General features: G+C 37.4%; 1 protein-coding gene across 1 annotated transcript; it reads left to right on the forward strand.

The window, feature by feature from the left end:
- Positions 1-7541: 7541 nt before the first annotated feature.
- On the forward strand, positions 7542-20644 carry MAK16 (MAK16 homolog). The gene is made up of 10 exons (XM_051975498.1): positions 7542-7638; positions 10777-10826; positions 10917-11026; positions 11132-11196; positions 11425-11576; positions 16104-16158; positions 18265-18339; positions 19188-19316; positions 20093-20158; positions 20369-20644. Exons 1-10 carry the CDS (start codon positions 7624-7626, stop codon positions 20558-20560), a joined length of 909 nt encoding a protein of 302 aa, XP_051831458.1. The 5' UTR covers positions 7542-7623; the 3' UTR covers positions 20561-20644.
- Positions 20645-21186: the final 542 nt, after the last annotated feature.

Below are 21186 nucleotides of genomic sequence, written 5' to 3' on the forward strand. Positions count from 1 at the left end.
AAATATTATTTTGGCATCTGGATGAAGAAGCACTGATTGACAGTTCTGGGGAGAGACAAGCAGCAAACAGACCAAGAGAAAACTAGAACATTAGTCAACGCAAGAAGCCAAAAGAGTAGTGTCTCTGTGAGAAAAGAGAAGTAAACAGTTGCATGAGATATAATAATAATATAATCAATTAGGTGGTACAATGGATTGAGTAGTAGGAGGTATAGGAATCAGTGGCTACAACACTGGACTTGGAATCAGGGAGACTCATCTTCTTCCTGAGTTCAAATCCTGCCTCAGATTCTGGCGAAGTCATTTAACCCTGTTTGCCTTAGTTTCTCATCTGTAAAATAAGCTGGAGAAGGAAAGAGCAAACCATTCTCGTATCTTTGCCAAGAAAATCCAAAAATAGAATCAGGAAGATGGTAGACACTATGACTGAAACAACTAATGAAATGGCTAAGGAGGACAAGAAACAAAGAGTTTAGAGTGTTCCAAGGTTAGGAATCTGTGTTACTGGAACTGCACTTAACAGAATTAGGGAAGTTTGAGGAGGGGTAGGCTTTTTGGAAGGGTTGTTAAATTCTGTATTGGACATATGTTTAGTTGTTGACTAAATATCCAGGTAGGATCTCCAGTAGGCTATTGGTAATATGAGACTGGTAAGCTAGTGAGAGATTGGGAATAACTCTACATTTGGAATAATCTATGTAGAGACAATACTTGAATTCATGGGAATGGAGTGCTCACAACTGAGCCTTAAGGGAATACCATACTTAGAGAAGGGAAGAGTCAAAAATGTAGGAGGAAAAATGAAAGATAATGATGTCATAAAAGCCACAGGAAAAAAAATATCCAGGAGAAGGAGGTGGATAAAAGTGTCAAAAATTACAAAGGGTTGAAGATAAAAACTTAGAAAAAGACATAGGTACCAATATCAGTTCCAAAGGATTGATGCAGCATGATACCAATCTCTTTACAGAAAGGTAATAAACAGAGTAAGGCACAGAATTTTGGATACAGCCAATGTGGGAATGAATTTTGTTTGACCATGCATATGTTACAATGGGAGTATGGTGAAGGAGCCAAAGAACAAAAAAGAAGGGTCATTAAAACATTAAAAAATAAATAAACCTGAGAGAACAGATAGAAGACCCCAAAGAATCTCACATAGGTAGGACAGTTTTGAAAATTATACATTGAATTTATTATGGATTTAACAAAGAAAAGCAAGCTCTATATAAAAAGTTCTTAGTTTCAGAAATAATTGTGTTTTTCTGTTCTTTTAGGCATATGAATATGCTCATTTTATTTGGTGTGTTTACATTTATAATTTTAAAAAAAGAAGCCATAAGGCTTGGAAAGACTTACGTGAACTGATGCTGAGTGAAATGAGCAGAACTAGGAGAGCATTATATACTTCAACAACGATACTGTATGAAGATGTATTCTGATGGAAGTGGATATCTTCGACAAAGAGAAGATCTAATTCAGTTCCAATTGATCTATGATGGACAGAATCAGCTACACCCAGAGAAGGAACACTGGGAAATGAGTGTGAACTGTATGCATTTTTTGTTTTTCTTCCCAGGTTATTTTTACCTTCTGAATCGAATTCTTCTTGTGCAACAAGAGAACTGTTCAGTTAGGCACACATATATTGTATCTAGGATATACTATAACATCTTTAACATGTATAAGACTGTCACCATCTAGGGGAGGAGATAAAGGGAGGGAAGGAAAAAGTTGGAACAGAAGTGAATGCAAAGGATAATGTTGTAAAAAATTACCCATGCATATGTTCTGTCAATAAAAAGTTATAATAATAAAAAAAGTGTACATATATTAAAAAAAAAAAAGAAGCCATATACATGAAAATTTCTTGATGAAACCTGTATCACCATCACTTTCTTAGTCCAAGTTCAATGTTGGGGTGAAATAAGTCACTTCAGAAGTTACTGTTAACAACAGTTAACAAAAGGAAGTTTCCTTTGTCTTTCTCTGAATGAAGCCCACTCCCATCTCTACGTAGAAATTCATCTAGTCCTCAAGACATGATGTGGTGAAAGACACAATGACATATTTTCTTCAGAAATCCCAAATTGACGGGGTTCAGACTCCATAAGGCCTGACTTTTTTATGCTATGGGAATTGTGCCAGTCAGGTCTTAGGGACAGCTTCTCCTTTTAGGAAAAGTTAATCTCTGTTGGTTGGGAAGAGGAAGAGGAAGAGGAAGAGGAAGAGGTACCTAGACTACATTATAGGTGAGGAGAAAGAAGCTGCCTTAGGGAAAGAGGAATCAATCAGGTCCTAGGATCACTTTGCCCAGAAAGTGAGATAGACCTAGCCCATGTTGTGGGAATACCCTGGTGGATACCACAAAATCAAAAACAAACTGAAAAGATAACTGGATTCATTTAAGTGATTATTAGTCTTTTTTTGTGACAAGAATTTTAGTAGAATAGTGGGATTAGGGTACAGATTGAAGGGATTCAATAGTTGACATAACCAGGTGAAGGTTTTTGTTTTTGTTTTTAAGCACAGGAGAAACACAAACAAATTTGTAGGGAGAAGAGTAAAAGCAAATGGATGGGGAGGGAACAGAAGCAATGATTGTAGGAACAAGGACAAAAAGTTAAGTGTGTAATGCATTGTTGGCGGAGCTGTGAACGAATCCAACCATTCTGGAGAGCAATCTGGAATTATGCCCAAAAAATTATCAAATTGTGCATACCCTTTGATCCAGCAGTGTTTCTATTGGGCTTATATCCCAAAGAAATACTAAAGAAGGGAAAGGGACCTGTATGTGCCAAAGTGTTTGTAGCAGCCCTGTTTGTAGTGGCTAGAAACTGGAAAATGAATGGATGCCCATCAATTGGAGAATGGCTGGGTAAATTGTGGTATATGAATGTTATGGAATATTATTGTTCTGTAAGAAATGACCAGCAGGATGAATACAGAGAGGACTGGCGAGACTTACATGAACTGATGCTAAGTGAAATGAGCAGAACCAGGAGATCATTATACACTTCGACAACGATATTGTATGAGGACATATTTTGATGGAAGTGGATTTCTTTGACAAAGAGACCTGAGTTTCAATTGATAAACGATGGACAAAAGCAGCTACACCCAAAGAAAGAACACTGGGAAACGAATGTGAACTATCTGCATTTTTGTTTTTCTTCCCGGGTTATTTATACCTTCTGAATCCAATTCTCCCTATGCAACAAGAGAACTGTTCGGTTCTGCAAACATATATTGTATCTAGGATATACTGCAACATATCCAACATATAAAGGACTGCTTGCCATCTAGGGGAGGGGGTGGAGGGAGGGAGGGAAAAAAAATCGGAACAGAAACGAGTGTCAATATAAAGTAATTATTAAATAAAAATTTAAAAAAAAAGTTAAGTGTGGCAAAAATGAAGTAAAAAAGGGGGATAGAGGAGAATACATATTTATTAAATGCCTATTATGTACCAAGCACTGTAGTTAGGTGCTATAAACATATCCAATTGTTAGCTTTAAAGTTAACAGTGATCTGCTGGTCTTTAATGTAGAAGTCTAGAATTTGTCTAGGATTTACATAAGACCAAAAAAAACCAGGACAACACAGCCTAGATGGCTTCCCCTGATTCAGCACATATTACAGGATGTGAAATTTTGATTAACATTCGATACACTTTATAAATTATATTCCATTAATCTTTGGGATGGTTTGCATATGACTTCCAGCTTCTCCTTTACGATCTTACTTCCTGCTATTGCAGGCTACTTATAAACCTAAATTTGCTCTAGTGACTGAGAGAAGGGCATTTAGTCACAGGGGGAAAGGAGGAGGGGGCAAAACGCGATACAGATTTTACACAGGATAATTGTACCTTCTCAGTAGATAGCTAAGGTAATCTGAAGAAGTAGCTCATGAGAATTGAGGAAGTTGCTAGGGTATTCAAGGAGACAGCAGGAGTTAGTTGGAGAGGACTATAAGGCAGATATTGAGACCTTTGGGAAAGTGTGAAAGTTGCAGCTGACAGACATGAACAGCTAGCATCAGGACAGGTGAGATAGAAGGAATGAACTTTAAAGGACAAACTGATGAATGAAAGCATAAGAAAGTTTGGGAAGCAAGGGGAAACAACTAATATCCTCCTGTGCTGAAGAAGAGAAAGAAGGGAGCATGAGGGAAGAAGCAAACAACAATGGACAGAATGGATGGGCAGGAAATTATCAGAAGAAAGGGGAAAGGGTTGAGGGGAAAGGGATTATTCACTTTGATTGGCTAGAGACGGAATCACAGGAATTAGAAGACCTGGAGAGGAAAATTTATTAGCTAGAGAAAAAAGGATTATCAGTTGGAGAAGATATTATAGAGGGGAAAAAAGATCACAAATCCTGACTCATACGAAACTTTGGAAGTCAAACTAGGAAAGCTTTGAATAGAATAGGCCCAGTGCTTATATCCCAAAGAAATCTTAAAGAAGGGAAAGAGACCTGTATGTGTATGAATGTTTGTGGCAGGCTCTTTGTAGTGGCTAGAAACTGGAAACTGAGTGGATGCCCATCAATTGGAGAATGGCTGAAAAATTGTGGTATATGAATATTATGGAATATTACTGTTTGGTAAGAAATGACCAGCAGGATGATTTCAGAAAGGCCTGCAGAGATTTACATGAACTGATACTGAGTGAAATGAGCAGAACCAGGAGATCATTATACACTTGAACAACAATACTATATGATGATCAATTCTGATGGACATGGCCATCTCCAGCAATGAGATGAACCAAATCAGTTCCAATAGAGCAGTAATGAATTGAACCAGCTACCCAGCTAAAGAATTCTGGGAGATGACTATGAACCATTACATAGAATTCCCAATCCCTATATTTTTGTCCATCTGCATTTTTGATTTCCCTCACAGGCTAATAGTACACTATTTCAAAGTCCAACTCTTTTTGTACAGCAAAATAACTGTTAGGACATGTATGCTTATATTGTATTTAATTTATACTTTAACATACTTAACATGTATTGGTCAACCTGCCATAGAGGGAGGGGATGGGGGGAAGAAGAGGAAAAATGGGAACAAAAGATTTGGCAACTGTCAATGCTGTAAAATTACCCATGCATATAACTTGTAAATAAAAAGCTATATATAAAAAAAAGGAATAGGACCAATGAAGATTTCGTCTGCTATTAAAGGGCCAATCTGGAGGTGAAGCTCATTTGCTAAAGAGGATAGAAGTCTTTGGTCTTCTTCCCTGCCTTTATAGAGTTTACATCTTTCTCAGATAGGAAGGAGAGGGCTGGTAGAATGGAGTTAAACATATCCAAGTAACTACAATATAAGATGAAAGAGAACTAAGCTCTAAGTTATCTCTGACAAACATTTCAGTGAGGAAGTTGATTAGTTTGGCCTATTTTTGTCCTTTCTTTTTTAAAAAAAAAGTTCTTGGTTATAACGAATGGCTGGCTCTTTGGGATGGAAGAAGGTGGGATAGAATGGGAAAATTTGTGTAAGAAAAAAACAAATTTTCAATAAAAAAAATCTATTTTTTTAAATATTGAGGTTAGAAACGAGCTTCCTCAAACCCCTTTCTCCATTCTTTACTACTTCTGAACACCATACAGAAAACTCATGGTGAATCCTGCCTGTATCCTGGAGTTTACTGCCCCTTACTATCTCTAGAACCTTGTTCCCCAAACCTTATATACTCCTTGTTTGTCTTGTCTGTCTGTCTGTCTCTTTTTTTGGTCTTTACCTTTCTGCCTCTATCTCAGCACAGATTCCCCTGTATCTTCCTGAAAACCTGTTCAGATTTCCTCAATCCTAAAGAAGCATTTCCTTGATCCTTTTTCCAGCTCCTTTCTCCTTTCTCCTAGCTAAACTTATCAGTACTTTATTGATAAATGTAAAGTTTTGGAATGTGAGTGAGGATTGACTCTTTTCTTTTCTTTTTAAATAGTTGGTCATACTTTATAGAAGATCTACAGTCAATGTCTAAATCTAATGCCTTGATACCCCATTCTCTCTTAGACTCCTAGTAGTCAGAAGGGTCTTCCCATCTCATATCCCTAAAACGGCTTGGAATCAACAAATCTTACTATCTCTTTTAAGTACTATTTAAATGAGATTCTCCCCCCCCCCCCACACACACACACTATTTTTCCCTAGTTACATTTAAGTATAATATCAGATCTTTTTAAGAAAACTTAACTAGATGTTGCCCTCTGCTGATTGCTGAGAGAATGAGAGACAAGAGAAAGACAAGCAAAGAGAGATGGGCAGAGAGACAGAGAGAAACAGGTTTGGATAGAGTGCCAAATCCGGACTCAGGAACACTTGAGCTCAAATATGGCCTCAGACCCTTACCAGCTGCGTGACCGGAGATAAGTCATTTAACCTACGTACCTCAGTTTCCTCATCTGTAAAATGGGGGTCATAATAACACCTACCTCCTAGGGCTGTAGAGAGGTTTAAAAGAGATTAGTAAATGTAAAGAAAGTGTTTAGCAGAGCGCTTGGAACATAGTAAGTGCTATGAATGGTAACTATTATTGAGAGATTTATGGAGGCAGAAAAAGCCAATGTCAGAGACTCACACAGATATGAAGACAATGAAAGATAGAGATAGAAACAAGGAGAGAACAAGAGAGACCGACAGATAGTAAGAGTAAGAGAACCACGGAGGAGAAAAAAAAAACACAAAATGAAAGAGGGAGAGAGGGAAGGAGAGACAAAGGGATGAGACAGAGACGGAGAGAAGGGGGAAAAGCAGGAGAGACAGAGAAGATCTGAGTCAGAGACAGACAGACAGACGCAAACACAGATTTCATGAACTTTTCATTGGCAGCCCTGGATAACCCACAGCCGCACACCCCTAGCGTTGTAAGGCTTTACAAGCACTTTCCTCACCAATAACCCGGTAGTGCAAATAACAAACATTCCCGCGTTACAAACTACGAACCTAAAGGAGAGAACATAGGGACTTGCCTGTGGTTACACAGCCAGTGTGAAATTGGACTCAAAACCCGCACGGTGCAACCTCAGCTTCCATCAGTCACTAGACACACTTTTCTGCGTCTTTTTCAGAGGTCGCCTAGGAAAGGCCAGGGGCCCGGAGCAGGTACAGTGAAGATGCATTCATTCAATGAATGGAGGGATTTGAAGGCTAGGCGATCCCAGGATCAGATTAGCGCCTGGGGACCTGGACTGCAGCGGAAAACACCGCAGCCCACTCGCTTTTAGACGGATCTGCTTTGGCCACCGGCCACGCACAGATGGGAGAAATCGGGAGGCTGAGTTCGCATGGAGGGAGGAGTCAGGCATTGAGTTCGCACTGGGAGAGCAGCCGGGAGGGTGAGTCCCCATAGTGCCGCAGGAGTCGGAAGCTGAGTCTGCATGGGGGGAGGAGTCGGGAGGCTGAGTCTGCACGAGGAGGAGGAATCCGGAGGCTGAATGGGCACAGCGTGGGAGTCCTCGGTAGAGGGCGCTCCTGAGAATCAGGTGACCTCGTGCAGTTCTCGCGAGACTCGAGACTTCCTGCGGAGACACCGGAAGAAGTTCTTTCCGTGCATGGCCGCTCCCTGATCCATCTGGAGCAACACGTTGAGGAACGGTACCAGCCGGCACCATGCAGTCAGATGACGTAAGTCTCCCCGGCTTTCGCCGGGACCCGGAGTGTTAGAGGATATACAACCCCGACCCTTTCCCGAGCCAGGCAGGGGCTGTCTTCGCAGTTGTACCCAAACCAAGTCACTGTGAAGCCACTCCACGGCTCAGTGTCCACGCGCTCCAACCCTGGGCAAGAGAACCCTGCCCAGAGCACCTATTTTACACCTTGTCTCTGCCTTGGATCAGACCCTTGACTCTTGATCTCCGACCTTCGCCCTCCGGTTTATGATCTAGGCAGAAAGCAGCCTCATTAGTGTGTAGTAAGCTTTTTGTAAGAGAGGGAGAGGAAATAGGAAAAGTAAAAGCACTCATGATTTTGTGACATCATTCTAGTGGTTTACAACTGTGCAGACCACAGCCCAGCTTGGATGCTTGCTTTGTCATTTATACCAGGTGTTAAATTGTTAATTATTTCTCTCCTTTTCCAGTTCATGTGACAAATAGCAACCCCCTCCTCCCCTTGTACGCTTAATAGGTATATGTGTGTGTGTGTGTATATATATATATATATATATGTATTAATACTTGTATATGTATATAGCTTAACACTTGTATAATTTATTTTTGTTGGGGTGAACCTTCAAGTGAACTTCACTGTTATTGATGTTAATTTTGCATTTTATTTTGCACCAGTATTGAGGAGATGAGGGAGAGATATTGTTGGTCTTCATTACTATCCTCCCAGGTTTGGGATAAAATATAAATATTTTATATATTTAACATCTCAAGAGAACTCTACCCATTTCACAGTTGAGGAAATTGAGGCCTAGAGAAGCTAAGTGACTTGGCCAGTGTTGCATGGATATATGCAATAGCTGGGATCCAAACCAGGTCAACTCAATAAAGAATTTGAGACAACTTTTTTTTTTTTAATTGCTTTTGTATTGGAAGCTTCAGGTGCAGTGCTTGGCACATAAAAGATGCGTAATAAATGTTTGTTCAATCAGTTTATTCTTAATATGATATTATGTTGGTATTCCCATGACTATAGTATTTATATAGTGCTTTAAGGTTTGCAAAGTACTTTACAAATATCATGTCATTTGATTCTAACAACAAGATAGTGTTATTATTCCCATTTTGCAGATGAGAAAATTGAGGCAGACAGGTTAAATGACTTGACAGGATCACATAGGTAGTAAGTGTCTGAGGCTGGATTTGAATTTGACTCTCTCTGACTCCAACCCCCAAATTATCCACTGTGCCATCTAGATCTCATGTAAATTCTTTCCCGATTGCGACTTCATAGTTATCACTGTTGACAGAGTAATCTACTTTATGCCCGGATCTAGCTATGCCAATTTTTTGCTAAAAATATTCAATCCTTTCCATTTCCTGACCATGTGAAATTTGAACTTTTGTTCACCACATAGCTAGGTGGCACAATGGATAGAAAGCTGGACATCAGATATGGCTTTTGACACTTAACTAGCAGTGTGACCTTCTGTTAGACATTTACTCTCTTTCTCTCAGTTCTCTCATTTATAAAATGAGGATAATAGCATCTCCCTTCTGAAGTTGTTGTGAGGATCAAATGGGATATTTGAGTGCTATATAAATGCTAGCTATTATTGCTATTCTTTTAGAATGTACTCATTCATGTTACCTTAGTTTATATTTGCCATCTCTAAGACTTTTTTTTTTTCCTTGCTTGCTGTTTAACAGGATGTTTGGAAATGATCGATCCTGTACTTTGAGGGGTATAGGAAGAATGGCAAAATAGAAGTCCTAGATTTAGAATTGGAAGGGCCTTTAGAGATCATCTAGGTCAGACCTCTAATTTTTCAGATAAGGATATTGGGGGTGAATATGACTCAAGATCCAGCATGCCTTGTATCTTCTCATATACGGCACAATCCCAGTCTTTGTCTAGTCTGGGCTAGACAGTACATGCAGTACAGTTATATGGCACAATGGATAGAGCACCGGCCCTGGAGTAAGGAGGATCAGAGTTAAAATTCAGCCTCAGATACTTAACACTTATTAGCTAGTTGACCCTGAGCAAGTCACTTAACCCCAATTGGCTCATCAAAAAAAAGAAAGAAAGAAAGAAATTAAATGAAAATGGATGGTTATCTGAAAGGAGAAAGCATTAGCAGCTGGAGGGAGTATCCTGGCCTTCCAGTCAGAGATGTGGGGGAGAGGGAACTAAGATGTAAGAGTACTAGAAAGGGGGGGAGGAGATTAAAAAGCACTTTAATTGCCAGATAGAATTGTAGTAGATAATCTCTGGGGTTTCTTTTCTGATGTCCATGATTCTAAATCCCACCTATCCTTTATATTTTAAATGCTGCTTCCATTAAGGCTTCACCAGTATCTCTTCTCCCCTCTTTGTCATCCATCAGTAAATGTCCTTCTCCCTTTCTGACTTCCACTCTTAGGATCTTAATTAGCACATATCCTACATATTACAACTCTACAATTAGCATCCTACATATTTGAAGCATTGTGTTGTAGCAGATGGAGACCTGAGGGGAAGACCCAGGTTCGTAGTATGCATGCCTCTGGTGCTAGCTGTGCAGTCCTGGACAGCTCCCTATCCTCTCTGTGCTTTGGGAGCAACATCCCAGTTTTTACCCTTGGTGCTAATGTATACTGGGCTATTATGGGAAGTCCTTTCATCTGAGCTATCTTTGTAAAAATCACATATTTTCCCCATAGTTGCATATGCACTTACACTTTATTTATATCCGAATTACTTGGGTATATACTCTACCTTACTGTAAACACATGAGAGCATGTGTTTTGTCCAGCTCCTCTCACAGTGCTCTGTACTCAGCAGATGCATACTAAATACCTATTGATGTTTAAGTTGTTGAATATAGGAAACTCCTATACATACAAATAAAGAAAAATACATCCTTCTGATCATGGTTTGGCTTATCATGTTAATTTTGGGATGGGGAAATCAGACCTGCAATTTTTCTTTTTCTTCACAAGTGAGGTCATTTTGCCAAAGCTGCTTCCTCTCATCTTGGAACAATAGCACTTGGAGCTGCAAGTCCACCCACTATTGTCTCTCTGAGGATGTTTTTCCAGGTCTGCTTTCTTCTTTCTGTTAAGGGGTCTGTCAGTCAGAACAATTAAAGGCTGTTTTTCCTTTTGTCTGCAGGTTATCTGGGATGTGCTTGGAAACAAGCAGTTTTGTTCTTATAAAATGAAGTGAGTATCTAACTTCTAATTTTGGTGTGGGGTTTCCTCGTAGAATACCAGCAGTTCATATTCCTGTCTCTTTGCCCTCCTATCCCCTAGAACGAAGACCCAGAACTTTTGTCGAAATGAATACAACCTGACTGGATTATGCAACCGTTCTTCCTGCCCATTAGCAAACAGCCAGTATGCTACCATCAAAGAAGAGAAAGGTCAGAACTCAGTTTTTTCTTTTTTTATGGATTGCTTTAAGATTTGGTACACTTCTGGATGTCAGTGTTGACAATAATAATGGCATACACTCTTGTCTTTCTTAGGTCAGTGCTACTTGTATATGAAGGTGATAGAACGAGCAGCTTTCCCTAGGCGCATGTGGGAGCGGGTAAGGTGAAAAGGGAAGAGAAGGGCATACTTGTTTTGCCTTCTGTCAACCCTCAGTCATTTTAGTCATGTGTACTTTTTTACAATTTATCAAGGTGCTCTAAAAGCAACTTGCAAAGCCTTGGTTGATATTTGTTTGAAAGATCTTTTGAGACCCTGTAGTTGGCCATTAAAAATGAGACCCTTCCATTTTCCATTCCCATCTTGAACTTCTTTTTTGGTTCAATAGGTCCGACTCAGTAAGAATTATGAGAAAGCTTTGGAGCAAATAGATGAAAATCTCATTTATTGGCCTCGCTTCCTTCGGCACAAATGTAAACAGCGGTTCACCAAGATCACCCAGTATCTGATTCGAATCCGGAAACTTACTTTAAAGCGACAGTAAGTGCTGTGAGCCTTCCCTTTATTCTTTCTGATTCTTGATTCACTGTACTTCGAATGACCATCTTCAGCCCTCAGAAATCTTGGCATTGGCATTAAGTAGTCTTTTCTGACAAATTATTGAATAGAGGAAAGGAAATGATTTGAAGCTAAACAACTTCTTTGTCTTTAGTGTTTCAAGACTTTACCCTTTTAACTTATTTTTTTTTAAGATTGTACCTTTTACAATGAAATATTTCATTGCAAAACTATAAAAGAATGATTATGATTATTATAGTTCTTTAAAGTGCTGATGAAGAACCTTATTTTTTTTCAAGACATCACCTTCTGAAAACATTAAGCTACTATTAGCCCTACTAGCATCCTCTGTTTATATTCTAAGAATATCACTTTAGTGACTAACCAGCATTCCTTCAAAATGGCAGGCATGTCAGTCTTTCACAGAAAAATCCCTGTTCACCAAAGCTTTAATCTTGGAAATATCAATAAAGATTTTTTTTTAAGAGTTTAAATAGCAACATTGTGGATAGAGTGCTGGGCCTGGAGTCAAGAAGACTCATATTCCTGAGTTCAAATCTGGCCTCAGATATTTATTGATTGTGTGATCCTGGGCAAGCCACTTCACCCTATTTGCCTCAGTTTTCTTGTCTGTAAAATGAGTTGGAGAAGGAAATGGCAAACCACTCCAGAATTTTGTCAAGAAAACCCCAAATGGGATCATAAGGAATCAGACCTGACTGAAAATGATTCAACAACAAAAGAGATGAGAAAGCCATATAGTTACTAATATTCTTTGGGTTGTTTTTTTGGATTGGGTAGTAGCTATAATTTTTTTCCAATCATTGGTATCCTTTCCATCAGATTTCTATAAAATTGCATAAAGAGAAAGAAAAGTGCTTGTAACACATGACCATAGTCGAGCAAAACAAATCTACATAATGGCCATAACTAAAACTTACATCTTTTTTAATATCTTGAGTTCATCATCATCACTTGTCAGAAAGTAGATAGCCTTTTGAAATTATAGATTCTTTCAAAACTTAGTTGGTCCTTGGTTAATAGGAGTTCTTAAATGTTTCAGGTGAGTTTTTTTTCTTTTCAAACTTTAGTATGAGTTTGGCATTATTAAAAAACGTTCCCTTCATTTTGCATTAATTTTTACTTCTCAGAATCCTTTTCATCAATTTATGGTATAATAATACAACATTTTATTCATATAGTGTGTTGTAACTTCATTCTCTAGTTGATGGCCACCTCTCAAATTCCATTTTCCTTAGTATATGCTTTTTGCCCTCTCCTCTTTTCAATTAGCAAAAATTTGCCTTTTCTTGCCCCTTCCCCAGTCTGTACTTGCAAAGAGCTTATGTTCTAATGATGAAAAAAAAATTATAGTCAAAATAAACATAAAATCAGTAAATACAAATATGCACAAAGTAGTTGAATATAAGGTAGTCTGGGCAGAAGGGAACTAGTAACTAGGAGGAACATTAAAGGCTTCACTCAGAAGATGGTGCTTGAGCTTTTTTTCCCCCATGGATTTTTTTATTTTAAAAAATTAAATTTTTTTTTCAGTCATCAAAAATCTGCCTTTTGAGCCTCCCATTCTAATCTACCCTAAGTCCTTTACTCAGAAAATGAATAGAATGTTTCATCATTAGTTCTTTAGAGTCGTGGTTGGAATTATGATGAAAAAAGTTCCTACTTCTTTCAAAGTAATTGGCCTTTTCTTTTCACTCTATAGCAGTTACTATGGTCTTACAGGTTTCTCTGAAATCATCTCTTTCTTCATAACTTTATATTACAGTAGTATTCCATTACACTTTTTATAGTATAGTTTGTTCTTCCACTCTCCAATTTATGAGAACCCCTCAGATCCCCATTCTTTATCAACTCAAAAAGAGCTAGAGGTGTTTTATGCATCCTTAGTTAAGAGTTTGAGCTTTTTTAGGATTAATCCCTTCCTTAATTTATCCTGTGGCTAATCTGCTTTTTCTTTTTTCTCCTTTTTCTCACCTCTTTGTTGAATGAAAGCATACCCAACTCTTTATGTGTTCATATTCTTACTTCATTTATTCAGCTCCATAAGAGTGATGTTGAAGTGTCAGCTGCTCTGTCCATTCCTTCTTGCTGGTATGGGTGCCTACCTGTATATTAATTATGTAGGATAATTTTTCTCTAAACCTTCCTTTTTTCCTCCCTGAACCCCGGAGTATTCCTCTTTTCTTTCTTTCTTTTCTTTTTTTTTTTTCTTCCCTTAAGGTCATCAAGACATAACAGAACCACTTCCAGAACTTGTCTAATTAAACTCATTCTTTCTGTGCCATGATAGTAAGGTTCAGAAGGAACACATATATCATCTTCTATTAAAGGTGCAGAGTTTATCCTTCTTTAATCTTTATCATTGTTTGGTTATGTTTTTTCTATTAACTCCTGATGAAGTTGGAACTGAGATCTGCTTTTTTTCTAGGATCAGAAAAACATCCCTGCCATTTTTTTCTGAACCTTCTACTCTGCCTAAGGCCTGTGGCTGCTTTCAACCCCCCAGGGTGCAGGTGTTTTCTCAGTTCACCCTGCATCAGTGACTAGGAACTGGGTAACAGGTGCCAAAGCTGCCATTTGGCATCTGGTGCTGTGCAGGGCCTATCTTAATAGGGAGCTGGGACCTTTTTTTCTGAAGTACAGCGGATCTCTGGCCCCTTGATTACAGCCTTTTCTAGAATCCATAGAATTCTCTTGTCCTCCTGTGCCAACCTGAGCTGGAAAAATAATGCTACTATGACTTTTTTTCCCCAGAAGATTCAGTCTGGTGCATTTTTTTGATCTTGTGGATCATTTTGTAGGGGAGTGAAGGTAGGTTGTATTACGTCCTGCTACTCTGCTATCTTGGTTCCTTTCCCCTCTTTTTCCCTTCTCTTTCTCATCTTAAAACCCTCAGAATAGAACCAATCAATCCCTCATGTCTTGTTTTTCTAATTTAACTACTTCATTGTTCTTTAAAGACATTAAAGTTCTGAAAACTCTTTATTTTATTGCAACCTTTGTGCAGCCTTCTCCGCTCCAACCCAACAATAATAATTTTACTTTTTTGTCTTGACTCTTGGGTTGTATTTCAGAGTTTCTCCACAACTCTGATCTTTTCATTTGAAATGCTTGAAAGTCTTATTTTATTAAAGGTCCATTTTCCTCCCTGTAGAATTAAACTCAGTTTTTCAGGATAAATTATTCCTAGAATTGTTTTTAGGTTCTCTTCTTTATAGTCAAAAGATGCCAGAATTGGTGTGAACCTGACTTTTCAACTCTCAGAGTATTCATGTTGTATGGGCACAAACAAGACTGCAGTAGAGCCTATATGTCTTTTTGTTTTAGTTTCCTACTCTTGAATTGTATTTTCCAAGGTATTTTTCACTGCCCTATCTTATGTTCAACTTGACACTGAAGTCACTAAACGTTAAAATATATATTGACATTTGAATCTATAATTTTGTCTATGATGGAAATCCTATTGCAACCTATCTGTGACTTAGTAGATAAATACTAGGCAGTTACCTGAGACACACAGAATATAAATAACTTGATCAGAGTCACATATTTAGTATGTGTTAGAGTTGGAATTTGTACCTAGATCTTTGTGATACTTCAAGCCCAGCACTCTACCATGCTACCTGTATTTTATGTATTAAAATATATGTTGCTTTAATTAGGAGGTGTTTTAAAGTCCTATAAAGGTTTATTCTCTGTAGCAGCAATCTGTAATGTTTTTGGTATCATGAAGTCATGACGTCTTCAGAAAAATATTTTTTAATGCAGAAAATAGAATATATAGAACTACAAACTATGTTGAAAAACAATTATAAAAATGTAAAAACAAAAACAAATTCATGGACCCCAGGTTAAGAACATGTTTTATAGCATGTTGGAGAATAAGCTGCAATTATTTTCATAATTGTCTTTTTTGTAAATGCTTATCTTAATTAGTATACTTGTGAGTTGATTGGTGTGTCTAATAAAAAACTATTTCATGTTGAATTTGGATATACAATAACATGAAACCAACTCCAACTCCTTTATTTTCCTCTCCAAAGAAAACCTTTGATCCATTTTTTCATTTTACAGCTCTCTTTTGTCTAAAGATTTCATATAAAGAAAAAAAGATTGAGATGATTTAGTTTTTCAGTAATATTCACCTCTTGATCATTGTACACATTTCTCAACACATGACTACCACTATCACTACTATCAGCACCACTAATGACATTTATATAGCCTTTACTCAAAACCTCAGGCTTTATGACATGGTAGAACCTGCCAGAGTTTCTGTTTGATGCCATAGTTTTAAAATATTGGGATCACTTCAGGCTATGTTGAGACACCTAAGTGGGATTCTAAGGGAGTTGTGGATTTGTCTGTTCAGCAAAGCCCTAGAAAGTCAGTTCTTATCGCCTTTATTTATGAGATAGAAGAATTTATTGTTTCCCTAATTTGTAGAAGATATTGTTTCCCAAATTAATTTGTATTTTTCTCTTATAGGAGAAAACTTGTTCCCTTGAGCAAAAAGGTGGAAAGACGTGAAAAAAGACGAGAGGTAAAATTATTTTGGAGCACAGGGAAGGGAGTTGTGAAAATGTTTTGATTAGCTTTTTCTGTGAGCTTATAGTTCAGATTTTGACTGAAAGGAGAACTATTGCTTCATCACATAGTGTTGATAAAATTTATTTTCCATGATTCCAAGATTATTGTCTCATAATTTTCATCTTTTAAGTGTTGGTATTTTTAGAGTATTATGGAGTAAATCAGAAGGAAAGCCAAATTAATAGTTTGTTCTGAAATTGTTTGTTCTTTTGAGATTATTTGGTATTATTTTTTATAATAAAGTTAAACGTTATCATTGTGTACCTTCTTGACTGCTCTCTCCCAGTCTCCAGTTTCATATTTTCTTGGTATCCTACCAGAATATGAGGCTCCTGGTGTCTGAAACTGCCCTCGTTCATCTTGTTTCATATTCCATACTATTTCTCATTAACTTCCTCATTTCCATTAACCTGGATATAAGCCATTGGATCTGGAGTCAAGGACACCCAGACCCACATTCCATGTGACATTGCTAATTTTGTGACCACAGACAAATCACTTCATCTCTGCCTGCTTCCATTTTTAATTTGTAAAATGCATCTACCTTCAGGGTTCTTTACAGACTTTAAAGCAGCATTTGGATGCTTACTATTATCAGGGACATTGATATTTTTGTCTCTTCCAAGTTACTGTGCTGCTTCCAGTGTTTAATTAGTAGAAAAACCAATATTTCTCACGTTTTTTGGCCTTTCTATCCCTTCTACTATCACTCTGGTTCAGGCCCTTCTGTACCATTAGCCAAACCTTTTGGAATAGATTGCCAATTGATATCCAGTAGATTTAACTACTTCAGTTCATATTGTGTACAGTGAGGCTCATTTGTTTTGTAAATCTTTAAAGTGTAATATAAATGTCTTAAAATTATTCATATTATTATTAATGTAGTTGCTTTATAATGTGGTAGCTTTAAATTTCTGGTCTCATCTTCTATTGTTCTTCTCTGTATGCTATGTGAAACTAGACAGCTCAATGTTTCTTAAGTAGTCCCTGTGCAAAACTCATGATTCTCCTTTATGTGTAATTTGTTCCAGCCAAACTGAATTATTCCCCAAAATTTCTTAGTTTGTCTTTTCTCATGCTATTTCCATTGCCTTTCTTGTCCCAGCTCCCCATTTCTTATCTATCCAAATCCTAATGCATCCAACTTCTTTGAATTTTAAAGTACAAATTAGCATATTTAATTCTCATCCATCATTTAACAAAATCTACTTTGTAGGATTTCTTTTTTTTTTTTTTTTTTTTAATATATTTGTCTTTTTCTGTATTAGAATGGTACATTAGAACAAGGATTCTGTCTTATTGATATTGGTGTCTTTCTCAGTGCTTTGAATGTAGTAGGCACACCATAAAATTGAACTGAACATAAACTTAATATCTTCTTTCAGGGTGGTTAGGTGTTGGTAAAAATAGGCAAGAGGTGTGGAGGAGTATGAAAATTTAGGGAGAAGGAATTCAGCACTGGCATAAAGCCTTAGGAAATTTTACATCTTTTCTAATATACTTTAAAATACCTCTCCAGTGATGTCCTTCTTTTGCCCAAGTAAAGTTTGATTCTGCTAAACTAAAACCTTTCTCCCACTAGTAATATGTTAAAAACTGTTTTATAGTCATTTAGAAAACTAACCTAGAAGGGCCTTGTCTTCCTTTGAATGATGAATTCTGTGAAAGCAGAGATCATTAGGTAAAAGTTTTTAATTCCTAATATTCCTTAGTACCATTAAATTTTTTAGAACATTATTTTTAATAATGGTTCTTCCTCGCCCTTGCAAAGTTTAGGACTCTGTACTCCACAATCCTAGAGATTCTTATACAGAATTAGAGCTTTTTGCATGTAGAATGGCTTTGTTCACATTTGTCTTATAGTGTTATAATAAAGATATTTGTTAGATGTTAACTTTGTAGAAATTATTGAGACAGTTTTATAGGAGAACTTAGGAAAACAAGTTCCTTGTTATTGCTACTACTGATACTAGGATATGAATACTTAGCTCTTCAGAATCAAAGGTGCTAATTTTTTTCTTTATATTGATGCAATACTTTGCTTTTTTTTTTCTTTTAGGAAAAAGCACTAATAGCTGCTCAACTGGATAATGCAATAGAAAAGGAATTATTGGAAAGGCTAAAACAAGATACGGTAAGACATTAGACAACAGGGATTGCATAATTGAGATTTTTTTAGATTGTTTCCTTTACCCATGAAAATTTGGAATCTTTAAATTTTGGGGCATTTGTAGGGGAGGAGGGACCTGAGGATGAGAAGGTAGAAAAGAATCTCCTCATTTCTTTAGTGTCTTTCATAGAGGAAATTTGATAGGTATAGTAAAAAAAAATTGGAGGCAGGACTGAATTGAGTTGAATTGAAATTTTGACTCTTGATACTATGTTTATGACTCTTTGACAAGTATCTTAAATACTTTGAGCATTAGTTCCCTCATTTGTAAAATATGGATAAAAATTGCATTACCTCCATCATGGGGTTATTGTGAGAAAGGTAAAAATGCTTTTTTTTAAGTCATAAAAATACCTTAAATGGGAGTTATTTTTTCTTTGATATTAATTATAGCTGTTTTCATTTTTGAAGACTATACTGTCACCCTTGTTTATCTTAACTTCCACTTTAACCACTAGAAAAAAATTTTAAGATGGTTTTATACATTTTCTTGTACATCACATTCAATTTCATAGAAATACTTCGCCACATAAAAATTCACTGGTTGGCCACTGGTTGAATGTAAAATTCAAGATATTCTAACTCCTTTTCTTTCTTTTGCTTTAAAGTATTGAAAAACAAGGAAGAGATACTTTAAGAGTCTGGTGTTTGATCCCAGAGAGGCTAATTAATGTGTAGCACCTACAACCTCATATCTACAGAGCTCTAAGGAAGAGGAGGAAATGATTAGATAATATGTTTGTGAGAAAGGGGAATCCCATGTATTGTTTTCTGTTGTGACTAAATCTACGTCTATATGTTGTGTTCCTCAGTATGGTGACATCTACAACTTCCCCATTCATGCCTTTGACAAAGCTTTGGAACATCAAGAAGTTGAAAGTGACTACTCAGATACTGAAGAGAAAGAAGAGGAAGAGGAGGAAGAAGAAGAAGATGAAGATGTAAAACTTCATTGACATTTTTCAAATATTTACACAACTCTAGGATAGATCCTTATAAACAGTTAGAATAATTTCAGACTCTTTGCAGAAATAACTGTTTGGTTCTCATTGCTTTTTTTTGCCGTCATTGAGAACTGATTATTGTTCACCTACCTTGCATGTAACCAAAGTAATTGCTGATAGTTACATTTTTTTTTTAACAGCTCTTCATTGAAATTGTTACTAAGGAGCAAAATCAATTTCCTAAATTACACCTAAGTTTGTAGAGGGTAGTTACCTAGCATAATTATCAAGATTCTTTTAGTCCTTTATTACTACTGGTCAAGTTAGTTTAACAGAAGAGCCAGTTGAGCAAATAGATGTTTCTGACCACGTGGCATATTTCTTAAAAAATATTTGTTGTGACAAATATTTGATTTAAGTTGACTACATATTAACCATTTGGGAGCCTTTTCTATTGGTCAGTTAACACAAAGTTCTTTCCTGCTTTGTTTATTTCTACTTCTAAGAGAATCTGTGTTAGGTGAATGAGAAAATGTTTTAGCAGTAATAGCCAGATTTGCAGACTTACACCTAAGATTTAAATTATTTTTACCTTGTTGATTCTTCTCTTAATTGGTAAATCTTTCCTTCAACAACAATAGTGGAAGCTGGCCAGACACTGCTTTACTCGTAGGATTTTTGAATGACTCATTTTGAGATGCTACAAAAGACATTGGCCAATTGCAGCCAAACTTTGAGCTGTGTTTTGAACTAAAAGGCATGATTTCTTTCAGGACTTGAACAAAAGGGAATTTGTGGAAGATGATGAGGTGGAAGAGAGCGACATCAGTGATTTTGAGGTAAGTCATGTAGGGTCTGTTGTGGCAGGTTGGAGAGATGGGAGGTGAGGATATTTATAGTAACAGGAACACTCATGCAGACACTTGTTAGATTTTCGAGCATAATCCTGGAGCTTTCACTGGAGACAGTGGGAGGGAGTATGTGGTTGTCAGCCCATGCCTGCAGTCATCACACCTGGAAGTTTTCTTGTCATTTTTACTTTTTACTAGGATATGGATAAATTAGAAGCTACCAGTGAAGAAGATCAGGAGAAATCCTCCAGTGAAGAAGAAGAAAAGCCTACTACTGCCAAACACAAAGGCAAAGCCCCATTGAAAGGCCCCATGAAGAGAAAGCGAGCCTATGTGGAAATAGAGTACGAGCAGGAAATGGAGACAGCGACCAGAGCCCAGACAGCCTGAGTGTCTTTGGGCATTTTGTAAATAGTCAGAGACAGGAATGAGTATCCTCATTTTTCTATCTTTTAAAAGATCCTTGCTCTCCCATTTTGTGTTTAAAGGATTTGTTTTTAAACACTGTCAGCCCCATACTCTTGTTTATGCTTTGTGAAGGGTTGGAGGAAACCTTAAATCTTGATCAGGCTTTTCATGGGAGAGGCAGAGGTATTAAGGTAACATTTGGGCTGATGAAGGTTCACAGATTGAAGGTAAGCTTGATCAGAAACATCCTGTAGCTTGAGAATAGCCTGTCATCATTTCTCACTTGATTTCTCTCATTTAGTCGAATCTGACTCTTCCTGATTCACGTGGGGTTCTCTCAGCACACACATAGTCGCAATCTGCCCCTTCCTTCAGGAGGAAGCGGAGGCAGATGGGGTGAAGTAACTTGGCCAGGGCCGAACGGCTAGGGAGTGTTGGAGGCCAGGTTTGAGTGCAAGGCCTTTGGAGTTCAGGCCTAGTGCTCTACCCACTGGGCCATGCAGCTGGCTTGGATTTCCTTCCCCTTTTTGTTTAATTAAGACTTTTTTTTAAACTCTTCTTGGTCCCTGCTCCTATGGAGTTAAGGGGGAAAAAGAAACAGGCTACCA

This window comes from Antechinus flavipes, chromosome 2, assembly GCF_016432865.1.
Source record: "Antechinus flavipes isolate AdamAnt ecotype Samford, QLD, Australia chromosome 2, AdamAnt_v2, whole genome shotgun sequence".
NCBI lineage: Eukaryota > Metazoa > Chordata > Mammalia > Dasyuromorphia > Dasyuridae > Antechinus > Antechinus flavipes.

Bases quoted from the DNA above. Each gene is read 5' to 3' on its own strand.
- MAK16 (XM_051975498.1), top strand. The intron at 11,197-11,424 runs GTAAGGTGAAAA...TTGGTTCAATAG, and splicing joins CTAGGCGCATGTGGGAGCGG to GTCCGACTCAGTAAGAATTA. The intron at 20,159-20,368 runs GTAAGTCATGTA...ACTTTTTACTAG, and splicing joins GCGACATCAGTGATTTTGAG to GATATGGATAAATTAGAAGC.